Source organism: Acipenser ruthenus, chromosome 51, assembly GCF_902713425.1.
Source record: "Acipenser ruthenus chromosome 51, fAciRut3.2 maternal haplotype, whole genome shotgun sequence".
Taxonomy (NCBI): Eukaryota; Metazoa; Chordata; class Actinopteri; order Acipenseriformes; family Acipenseridae; genus Acipenser; species Acipenser ruthenus.
The window spans coordinates 8,262,120-8,273,902 of NC_081239.1; the positions used below are offsets into that span (position 1 = coordinate 8,262,120).

The window sequence follows — 11,783 nt, forward strand, 5'->3', positions numbered from 1 at the left end:
AACTGGTCACATAGAACAAGAGAATCACCCTATAAACCTCTACATCAGATTTGAAATCAGATTCATTTGATTTAAATCGATTTTTTTTTTTAATTATGGAAACATTTTAGAGGTAGGGGTTGATAATGTTCTTAGGGTGTTGCAAATAGTAATTTGTGAATAGTTACATACCAAAACACATCATTCAAAATCTAAATGAACACATAAATAAAGCAAATTATTTATCATGTGGCATCCTCTAAATGTGAGCTAAAATATGTTTTGCCTTCTTAAAAGGCTTTCAGGAGTTTCATCACAGCCACTATTACATTACATTACTATACACTATTACATATAAATTCTATTGAATTTATAATGCAGAGCTACATTTGTTAAGGGCTGGTGTAAAAGAAGAGTTATGCTGATGCAATGCTAAAAGGGCTGGACATCATGAAGGACGTTTCCAAATCTGGTTTGTGCAGGAGAGGAACCCTTTATAAGCTTCAGTCTGCCTGGACTCCTCTCACACAGACTGAGCTCCTGTCTGCATTGTCTGCACTTCAGAGAAACCAGCAGCTGTACAATCCAGACTCACTGCAAACTCCAGACTCATTAGCAATACAGGTAAGCTAACTTGCATTCTTATTATTTCTACCAGATTATATTGCCTACTGTGGTGTAGAATGCAAACTATACCAGATTTAGTTGCATGTGGCTTCATTTTGTACAGAGAGTTGGGGAAGTTAAAGCTGCTTCATACTTCAGAGTCTGACACAATTTCTGGTCTCAATCAGTCGTTGGTCTCCTCAGACCTTGTTTGACAGGTTGAAATTACATTACCATCTGCATACTTGCACCCTGTGTCTTTTTTTGGAAGTCGTACGTCTTTTTCTCATATGTTTGCAACCACTTTTGCACTTACGTACTACTAGTTACAGTTACAATGAGTGCACTTTTTTACAGTGAAATTGATTTACGGTTACAAAGTATTTTCTTAAGATCAAGCTTGTGCCTCATTTGAGATCATTTTACAGTAAGCTGATATAAAAAGTGCATTGGGGGTGTTAGTTTTGACTTGCACTGATGAAGCGCTTTATGATGTCCATGTTATGCATTAGTGGTAGTCCTTTTTATCAATGTAACTGTTATTTTTTTACATAAAATGTAATGTGTTGCCACATTTAGGAACCACAACAGTTACAAGTAAAAAGAAAATGTTATCAGATTACAGTAACGTGTCACTTCCCCAACATTACAAAATGTTTGTTATTTTGAAATCTGTAACACTCACATTTATTTGTGTTATCAACTTTTAAGTAGATTACTATTGCACATTTGTTGGATCATTGCTTAGGTACATTTTAAACAATTATCCCAGTTGTTAAATAATCTATTTGGGGAGCTTTAGTTAATTGAAATTTTGGATTACATCATACACATTTTCAGGGGTTTTTCTTTCTTTTTTTTAGCAAATAAAGCAATTTCAAAATACAGCAATACTCATTCTAAAGAAAATTCAGAATATGATATCTGAAATATGGAACTGTCTTGTAAATAATTAGTGAACTTTTAATTCATATAAACATCGTATTTGAAACAACTTTTCTTTATCCCCAGGTGTGTGTGTGTGTGTGTGTGTGTGTGTGTGTAATGTCCTCATTTGTGCAGTGTAGAATTTAGAAAAGTCAGTGCCCTGTAAACAATTCAACAGCAGGGGCACACAGCTTGATTAAAGCTATTTGCTGGTTTCCCATTTAGGAACCCTAGTTCAGTTTTAATTGAGAACCTTGAAGCCAGGGGTGTTGTGTTCAGTAGGGTCAACGTTTTCTACTGAACGTCCTGTTAGCCGAGAGGTCTTGTAATGTTTGTGAACAAAGTTTATGCTTTTGCTCAGGCCATATAATGTTTATAGGTATTGTATCTTGAATCGAGTGGATTATTTAAATAATTAATTGAAAATACCCCAACAAAAATTCTCTTAAAACCTTCAATATATTGAAGAGAAAAGAGGGGTAAAATAATTGACTGTTAACTCACCCAATTACCAAAATAAATAGCAGCAGAGTTTATAGTTATTTTTTTCTGTAGGTTACCAAGTCCAGCTGATGAATGGATCGCAAAGCTGCGTACGCTTCATTGGTGGAAGGGGTGCAACACTTTGACTTTACTGGAGAATCCATTCCTTGCAATCTGATAGCCACAGGAGATGATGCCTTCCCAGTTGCCGTGACTCCGAGTGGGGATGTCATGATCGCGGCCTCTCGGTATGGCAAGGGTCGGATGGTGGTCCTACCTCACGAAGTCTACATGATGATTCCCAGATTTACCAGATTCATTCAAAATGCAGTAAACTGGCTCAAACCATCACCAGATGCACTGGTTGGTCTCCACAGCAGCCTAGGGTATTCAGCCACTGAGCTCTCTAGCACAGGAACCAAGGTTAAGATCAATGACACTTATATTGAGGGAATGGGGGTTTACTGCATGAGTGCATATGATGACACCCAGGCTGCAGAGCTCCTCAGCTTTGTAAAGGAAGGGGGCGGCCTGCTCATTGCTGGTCATGCTTGGCACTGGTCTTATTCACATACAACTGAAAATGTGTTTTTCTCTTTTAATGGGAACAAAATTACCAGTGCGGCTGGCATTTATTTCACAACCGAATATGGACAGAGGATCGTCTGTCCTGTCCAGAGTGAAATACCAACAAGCTCACTGTCAGTTAGGTAAGTTCATTTTCTTTTTTCCTCATTATTAACTGAACAATTAAGCACCATTGTGCTGCTGACTGATCTGCTTGTTACCTTTCTAGAGCTGTGAGGCTGAGATGACGGGACTTTTCACTTGTTCCCAATCCTGTAGTCCAGTGGTGGGGAACCCTGGTCCTGTAGGGCTGCTGTCCCTTTTGGTTTTTGTTCCAACTGAGCCCTAAATTACTTAATTGGACCAATTATTAGCAAATACATGTCTAATTAGGTAATTTAGGGCACAGTTAGAACAAAAACCAAGAGGGACACCACTAGCCCTCCTGGACATGGGTTCCCCACCCCTGCTGTAATCACTTCTACTGGAGACACACACATTGCCAACACATTGAGAAATGCATTTACTGAGGCATAAACTATAACCTATTGCAGTGGAAATGCATCCCATTTGCTGGTGCATGGTTCTTTGGCCTTCTCCATTGCATTTAACAAAGTGTTTCTCACAGGCATGCAGTACAGCACAGGTCCATGGCCTGGTTCCTGAATAGAGGTATTTTAAGTAATATATATATATATATATACACAGAATATATCGGTTACAAAACACAGTTCCATTTACATCCAATCACACTGAGAAAGCACAGAGAAGGTGCCAGGTGTTCTTTAGGTCAAGTCTTCAGCACACCCTATACTAATCATTGCCATTAATTCTGTTATATTTTACTTTTGTCTATTCTTGCAGTGAAGAGTACAAAACAAAGTTTCTGGAGTCAGTTTTCCTCTTTCTGAAACAAGGGGTCGGCTCGATTGATTCACTCACAATGTTTCTGCTGACTGCAGACAAAGACCACATGGAACAGGACTATAAGAAAATCAGGAGCATGATTGAAGAAGCTACCCAGAGCGTGTCGAAAGCAGAGACAGTTTCCAAATATCAACTCGCAAAGGTTGATGAAAAATATTTGGTGTTAACTACAGAGAAGAGCAATCTAGAAAGGGAACAAACCAACAAGACAACAGAATTGAATAATCTGAAAACCAGCCTTGCATCTCACAATGAAAACTTGACGAACAGTAGACATGCTTTGGAGGAGGCAAATCGACACAAACAAACTGCACAACGAGACCTTGATAATGCCAGAGCAAAGTATCGTCAAGAAGAAGAGAAAAGGAACATCGGAATTGGATTGATGTTCATACCCTTTTTTGGGCCAATAATTGGTAAGTATTTGGCTGTGTAATTCTTTTCACCCAGTTAGCTAGGATCTTTGTGACAAACACAACATGTTGACAAAGAGGTCTGTATTCCACCACCATTGTGTGGATACCAGTATTGTTTGTCACAAATAGCAGGAGGCAGTATTTTAGATATTGTGAACTGACTATGAAACAGCTTGTTAAAATGCATGTACTGTATCGCACCATTACAGGAGGCACCATGATTGGCATCTCTCAAACGGCCATGAACAATGCAGCGGATGTTACCAGGCATGCAGAAGCTGCTGTGAATCAATGGAGAGATGAAGTCAACAACTATTCAAACAAAGTGGCCAGATACTGTGATCTCTTAAATGGTAAGCAGAATGAAATCTCCAACACCAGAAGCCATTTGCAGGAGATTGATTGCACGCTGCAGCAGTTATCCCAGAAGCGGACAGCCACTGCTGAAGTGCAGAAGAAGCTCCGAGATGCCACCCACTTCCTGAGCACCCTGGCTGGAAGAGTGCAGGTGGCCGAGGTGCAGACCAGGAGCATTCTCTTTTTCGATCCTCTGATCACCATACTGGAGGACATATCTCAGCACATAGACCAGCTCTCAGGGAACGAGAAATACCAACTTCTCTACCAGCAGGATATCAAACCCATGATAGACAGGCTGAAGGAAAACAATCCTAAACTCAAAGCTATCTGCAACACAGGCGATGGGCAGTTTTACTAAGAGCTTCCCCTGTACTGTTAGTGCTTTACGCTGTTTGCATTTCTCATTTAAGATGTCATATCTAATTGATTATTTTTGTGGAAATTAGGCTTTTGTGAAAAGCTGAGTAACTTTGCAACAGTTAGCAGTGCAGGTTTAAGTTATAAGTAGGGGTTCAGATTTTCGAGGGATTTTTTAATTGCGTAGAATTATTTAATGAAAAAAATGGTGAAATTAGGTTAGTTTTAAGGATGTCAAATTCCCAAATACTGTAATAAGTGGCTGTGTCTTGGTATTGATGTCATCTTGATCAATATGAATTGGTAAGGGGAATAACTTTTATACTTGGGATTGTAATCGGTGTGTGGATTTTGTTCTTGTTTGTTGCTGTTTCAATCTCAGTTGTCTTGATTCATATGATGTGTTCACACTCATTGAATCATTCTAGATAGCTGTGTTTATATTGAGCGTTCATTCTGTGATCTTCTGAATGCCCTGAGGAAGGCTTGATTTGCCTTGCAGTTTGTCTCACCAAAGTTTTTTGAAATCTCAATGTTTGTTGTTCAGGATGTGAAATAAAGCAAATTGAATGACCAATACATGATTTATTGGCCTTTTTGCTTATTTATTTATTTGTCTTTTTGGTGAAACAAACAGTACATTAAACACCTCTATTTGTTTGTTTTTTCAAAAGGTTTATCTGGGGAAGTGAATGAAATGTGTCTTTACTGATTGCTCCCAAAACTTTGGCTTGACAACCCATTTCCATATCCCCACCTTTCTGCTATCCAATCTATATAAAACATATGCCAGCCAGACAGAGGTAAAATACAACTCCCAAACCTAGTTTGCTTGATATGTCTGGATTTTAAAAAGCTGCAGTTACATCTCCTATAAAAATGTACCATGGTACTTGTACCACTGGATTTTGGAACAAGGTACCATATGATATGTTATCAGTGTGAAAGTACAGTACAATGGTACTGTATAATATACAGTATGTATATATCCTATGCCATCAATGTACAATGCTGTATTATACAGCATTGTACTTTTCAATTTCTAAGAAGTATCATGGTATCTAATTGCAGCGCTACACCATGTCACTATTGTACTGCGTTATAGAACCATACTAGGTCATTGTACATTGATGGCATTGGATACAATACCATTGTACTTTCACACTGATTGATCAGGTATTCAAACTGTCTTTGTCTTGATGTCCGACTCCCTGCCATGCACACACTGTCATGACCATGAGAGGATCAGGTATTCAAACTGTCTTTGTGTTGAAGAGGAACACATTAATGCCAATATTATATCAGAAGGATCTATTGAATTAAAAATAAGATTTGATATTAAATATGACTGGCATGCAAAAAATAAAATGCAAGATCTTAGCAGAAATGTACAAATGTATTTTTAATTTTAGTGAAATAAAAAGATAGAACAAATAAAAATAAAATGCTGTTATCGAACAACAGTAATACCACAAATAACAAATATGTGTATATATATATATATATAAACTAAAGCAAGGTTTCTCCTCAACCACTGTGTCGCTTCCTTGTGTTGAGGGATGAAGAGGTAATGGATTTGCGATAATACATTAAATTATTATTATTATTATTATTATTATTAATCACAAGGTTGACTATAGTTTTTTTTAAGGTACTTCTGACTTTTCTGTATATACAACTCCAAAGTTAATACACAGGATAGAACTCTCACAAAACAGCTAGTTGCTTTTTCAAAGAGCTGGTGGGGAAAATGCTGTCTTCTTTCTTTGTGTGCGCACACCTGCCCCCTTTTTCTTCCCTCTCGATATAATGCCAGTCAATGAGGTCATATTTTACTGCAACGAAATAAAACATGTGGGAGAGACCAGTACAACATCACACAGAGAATTGTGAGGGTCTGGAACCAACTCCCCAGTAATGTTGTTGAAGCTGACACCCTGGGATCCTTCAAGAAGCTGCTTGATGAGATTCTGGGATCAATAAGCTACTAACAACCAAACGAACAAGATGGGCTGAATGGCCTCCTCTCGTTTGTAAACTTTCTTATGTTCTTATTACAGCAAACACAAAATCACCTATTAATATAAAAAATAATAAAATAAAAGGGCACACCTTGAATGACTTGTAGTTTTAGAAAAGATCAAATGAGAAAATACAGAAATAAAAGGAGAAAAAAACGGTACACGCGACGCGGAGTGGAGAAATAGCAGCGCCCGCTCCTCCTACATTCCTAAACATGGACAGCATTTCAGACACCGCTGTGCTTAAAAAATGGCCTCATGCTGCCATCTTGTGGTCATTCAATAGAACTGCTGGTTCCAGCAAAACACATTTCTTTTTAAAATCTGAACAGCTCAGCAGCCCTTTGAAATGACTCGGATTAACCTGACCCCTCTGTTCCAATATAAAGACATTTCTGAAACATTGTTAAAACACACCAAACAATCATATTGAATCCTTCTACAGGTTTCAATTTTCTTGAATTGCTTTTTAAAATCAACTTCACTGGTTTCAATATTCCACATACTAAATTCTGTTCACACTAAAGAGTAGAATTAGCACTGAACACAACATTGTTATATTAGCTTGACAAGTGTACATTGTACACACACACACACACACACTGACTTTTTTTTAACTAATCAGATTAGGTATGTGTACATAGACATAAAGGATTTTTTCCCCCCACACACTTTTGTAATCTGCTTTCATATTTTTCATGCTTTATTTTATGTATGTATTTACTCTCTATTTTTTAATGTGCACTGTTGTCTGTGGCTAATTTATTACAGTGAAGTTGTTACATTGTAATGTTTTATAGTAGATTGTATTTTGCTGCTTGATAAACCTTGGAAAAAGTCGTCTGCTAAATGTCTGCAATAATAATAATAATAATAATAAATAATAATAATAATAATCCTAAATTACACTTAATGTGTTCAATGCAACATTGGGCCTGTACTGTCAAAAACATACTTTCCAAGTATGGAAATATTTCAGTAGAATAGCACGGTGAGTCCCTCTGCGGGATTTGTCTACATATGCTAAACTCCTACATCTGACAGCTGACATTTAATATCAGGGTCTGTTATATCCTCGATTGCCGCATGCACGTTGTCTGGACCTAACGCTACTGCCTGGAACAACACTGGGGCAAAGAAATGTGGAGATGGTCCTCCATGTACGATGCTCATAGCAATCAACTGTCCTGCATAGAAATAGCTGTTGTTTTTCAAAGCTACCAGAAAGAAAAAAAATCAATATTACTTATGAAGCAAATGTATTTTGAAGGATTGCATGTTATAGTTGGCTATGGGGTAACATAATGCACGTGATTTCAATGGAAATGGTAGTTAATAACAGCATGATCATGTAATTTCATTTGTTATGTATAATATATTTGTTTCTGTCATGCAAACAACATTCTACCAAAGCAGCTTCTGAAAAAAGCTTTAATTTTCAGAAATAGTGCTGGTTAATTACATTTGCTTTGCATCATGCGCGGCTCCAGAGAAACAATTGTATCTAATGTCACCACACGTCCTTCTGTTCTCTTATGAAAAATACATACTGTGAACATTTGGCACACCATATCTACTACTGGATTTTTATAATTCAGTTTTCAGCACATAAAATGAAATTGATTTACACACTTACACTCTACATGGCATGAGAGAGTACGTTGATTTTCTGGGCCATCAAACATAGGGCTGTTTCTTAGATGTTGCACCACTAGTCTGAAAAACTCCCTCATTGGCCCTCCCAAATCCACTGCTCCTTCCGAAACACCAGCATCATCTGTGAATTTCACATCAACTCTTTTGTTGGTTGAAAAGTTTGGCCTCCTCATGGCTCTTACAGCACCATCCCACTCATTTCTTCTGTTTAAGTTGAAGCGAATGACTTCTTCATTGATTCCAACTCTCAGAGATTGTAGGATATCTTCCACACTAAAATATAGGAAAAGATGAAATTCGAGGAATTAAGTAACAATCAATAAATCACATCACATACGTTAGAGAGGTTTCTTAAAATCAAGGGAGGGGGAGTATTAAAATGACCACATTTTTGCATGTGGATGGTCAATTGGAGAAAGAGTAATGTTTCATGTGAATACACATCAAACACAGCTATTACTAAAGATAAAATCCGACCTCCGCCATCCCATAATCTGGCACAACACAAAGTGTTTACTCTCCTATGGGTGGTGGTCATTGTGTTACAATGTTACATTCACAGAACATGGTGGTGTTCCTAAATATCATGACAAAGAATTCTATGACAAAAAGTTATTTAAATGATAATTCTAAACATACATTTAAAATATACAGGTCGCCAAGCAAATATTAATTTAGTTGTATGAAGACATCTGTTCCTCAAGACTCAATGAATAAGGCTTGTAACACTTACTGAACAGCTGCATGCAAGCTTTCCTTTAGCGATTCCTCTAGAGCTCTATTCAGCTGCTCTTCTTCAGAACCACTAAATACATTGTCTTCACTGACAAGGTCCACATAGTCTCTAAGAAACAAAAGAATAAATAAGAAATTCAGCCCACTATAACACTGATAGCATTGGAAGCTCCATTCTTACTTTCCTTCTGCAGTAATAGTCCTTTGATAGTAAAAGTCTTTTAAATTACATCAATGTGAGACATTGTGTTGTGCACAACAGAAATTATTGGCACGGAAACAAACATCGTACTCAATATTAATGTTAAAAAATAAAAAAATATTTTAATTATATAAAAATGACAATTACTTACGAGTACTCCACATTGAAAACATTACATACCTGTACAGTCCACTACAAGAAGCATGGTGCTTGTTGTAATAATTTTGAACATGGGATGTGTTGTCATGTCATGACATAGATAGTTGATTCTCTTCAGATATCTCCATAACGACATCATCTTCCAAATCAGTGTCGTCAGGCTGTCTGAAAACAGTTAACAAAGACATACATGCGTTGAATGTCAAAACATATTTACCACAGATACAAGTCAACCACTATGTTGTAAAAAGAAATGAGCAATTTGAATTACAAATGCACCAGAAAAACAGATGACCTTCCACAGTTTTCAATGTGTTCTGAAAGGCATTGCATAGGGATATCTTTTTCACACCTCTTGCACTTCTGCATGACCACCTCTTGACACTACAACAAACAAACACACATTTATTTTTAACATGCTTCATTTTTATAGTATGTGTTACATGTGCATTTACACCTTAACCCAGTGATCTCCAGTCCTGATCGTCGAGGGCCATAGTCCAGCAGGTTTAATGCAATAGATATTGCTCAAAAAGAGACGGCAAGAGCGTGCCAGTGAAGAAATATGTTGAGAGTTGGAAAGGGAGGAATCAAAGGTGACACCAAGGTTTGGGCAGAGGAGGAAGGGGAAAGGGTGATAGAATCAAGGGAAATTCAGATAGAAAGGTCTGTAGAGGGAGGCGAAGAAGAAGGAATATAGAGGAGATCAGATTTTGACAACTGTTCTTACCTCTTCAGCCTCACGCTTCGCAATGCTCTCCAGGTTTTTCTGAAGTGGTTGAATATAAGCCATTCCTGGTTCAGGCCACTCTCAGTTCTCTCAGAAACAGAGTTTCACATAGTTCAGAAAATCCTCCATCTTTGTCTGCAAATGTTATTTTTTTCTACCAAGGCCTGAATTCTGTAAACCAATGTGGTCTTCTCCATTGGGCACAGTTTGAACATTGGTCTCTGCTAAGCAAAAGAAATCATGTGTCCAGGTTTCACTGTGTGTAGTTTTCCGTTTACACTTTCCAGTGTTCTGGAACATCTTTTGCCCCCTTGCCCGATCACATGGCTGAAACAGCTGCACAAGATTTCTTTGAATGTGGTCATTTCTAGCTACAGTGCAGGGAATCCTGCCTGAATCGACTGCAGGGGTTCCTTGTTGTACTTCAGCTAGTGAGGTTTGCATGTTGTTAAACAAACCGCTAAAAGAACTGGGTGAACACATCCCAGTACCAGTCTGTGATCCTGAGCCAGCAGTGGCTGTGCTTTCTGACTCTCTCTTCAAAATCCTTGCAGCTTCTTGAAGGAGTCGAGCAGCCTCAACATTAGCACTCTCACCACTACAAAAGGAACGGAACTGAAATCATATATTCACATAAACTAAAATAAAATTAATTAATTTAGCAGATGCTTTTATCCAAAGCTATTTACATACGGGCCAACGGCAGTGCCCCACCCGGGAATCAAACCTCAAACACATGGTTGCAAGTCCGGAATCCTAACCACCACTCTACACTGCCGCACTGATAAATGTACATATATATATATATATATATATATATATATATATATATATATATATATATATATATAATGAATGCTGCGAGTATTTTACACACACAACTGCAGCACTTGTTTGACCTCACAAGAACTAGGAGAACCGTCCTGCTTACACCCTTGTGCTACTCCAAGTATTGATCAGCTTTAAAATAAATTTAAAAAGAAAACTTAACTCTAAATACCTATACATCTAGCAAGTAATTAATACAAATGATAGGTACATTGGTACAATAAAATACAAATCTTAAGTCAACCGGTACAACTGTATAATAAAGCTACTGATGCAACATCTCATACAGGTCGCTGCAGTAGACGAGGGGAAATTCATTCTTGAAATATTCATTTTTACCCACTTCCCCAGCCCAAAAAAATTAAAATAAAATAAATAACTTGCCTTGATACACGTCTGTCTCTTAATTCGACCAGAATACTGTACCTACTGTAATAATAATCAAAAACCCATCACGATTTTCCAATACTTACTTTTAAATACAGGTACCAATCCCCACCCATCCCCGTTATATACACTATATACTAGAAAACAAAAACAAAAAAAACAGTGACAAATGTGGTCACTATACTCTCTCAGATCATTATAAGTTGGTTATATATAGCTAAATTGTATCATGCATCGTCTATGTTATGAGCACATGTGATCGAGTATTAATTCTTATACAATAACAAACGAATATAAAAAGAAAACTCGGGAAAAAAAACTCGAACTTGCCTTAATTCAGGTCTATCCGCCATCTGTAACGTGAGTAATGCACCAGGAGGATTGTGGGTCCACCGTAAACGAATACGGACTTCATGTTAATGATCCGCAAGCAGAATACCATG

General features: G+C 37.5%; 1 protein-coding gene and 1 long non-coding RNA gene across 4 annotated transcripts; one reads left to right on the forward strand and one right to left on the reverse strand.

Moving 5' to 3' along the window:
- Positions 1 to 476: 476 nt before the first annotated feature.
- LOC117416404 (mRNA export factor GLE1-like) lies at positions 477 to 5,199 on the forward strand. 2 transcript variants are annotated; one of them, XM_034910943.2, is made up of 4 exons: positions 477 to 603; positions 2,068 to 2,705; positions 3,427 to 3,905; positions 4,115 to 5,199. In XM_034910943.2, the coding sequence occupies exons 2-4, from the start codon at positions 2,089 to 2,091 to the stop codon at positions 4,621 to 4,623; spliced, it is 1,605 nt and encodes a 534-aa protein (XP_034766834.2). In that variant the 5' UTR covers positions 477 to 603; positions 2,068 to 2,088; the 3' UTR covers positions 4,624 to 5,199. The 2 variants fall into 2 exon arrangements, with proteins under 2 accessions (XP_034766834.2, XP_034766835.2); XM_034910944.2 differs by having other exon boundaries at positions 487 to 603; positions 2,052 to 2,705.
- Positions 5,200 to 6,166: 967 nt separating this feature from the next.
- Positions 6,167 to 9,551, reverse strand: LOC117398614 (uncharacterized). Of its 2 annotated transcripts, none has more exons than XR_009320039.1 (3): positions 9,417 to 9,551; positions 9,033 to 9,143; positions 6,167 to 8,564 (listed from the first exon to the last, which is right to left on the reverse strand). It is a non-coding gene; the product is annotated as an uncharacterized LOC117398614 (long non-coding RNA). The 2 variants fall into 2 exon arrangements; XR_009320038.1 differs by having other exon boundaries at positions 6,167 to 8,572.
- Between the last annotated feature and the right edge of the window lie 2,232 nt (positions 9,552 to 11,783).

What these genes read in the sequence shown, in the direction of transcription:
- LOC117416404 (XM_034910943.2), top strand. Translation starts at nt 2,089, where the DNA reads ATGGATCGCAAAGCTGCGTACGCTTCATTGGTGGAAGGGGTGCAACAC. An exon ending in ACAAGCTCACTGTCAGTTAG is followed by an intron (nt 2,706 to 3,426) that starts GTAAGTTCATTT and finishes CTATTCTTGCAG; the next exon opens with TGAAGAGTACAAAACAAAGT. An exon ending in CTTTTTTGGGCCAATAATTG is followed by an intron (nt 3,906 to 4,114) that starts GTAAGTATTTGG and finishes GCACCATTACAG; the next exon opens with GAGGCACCATGATTGGCATC.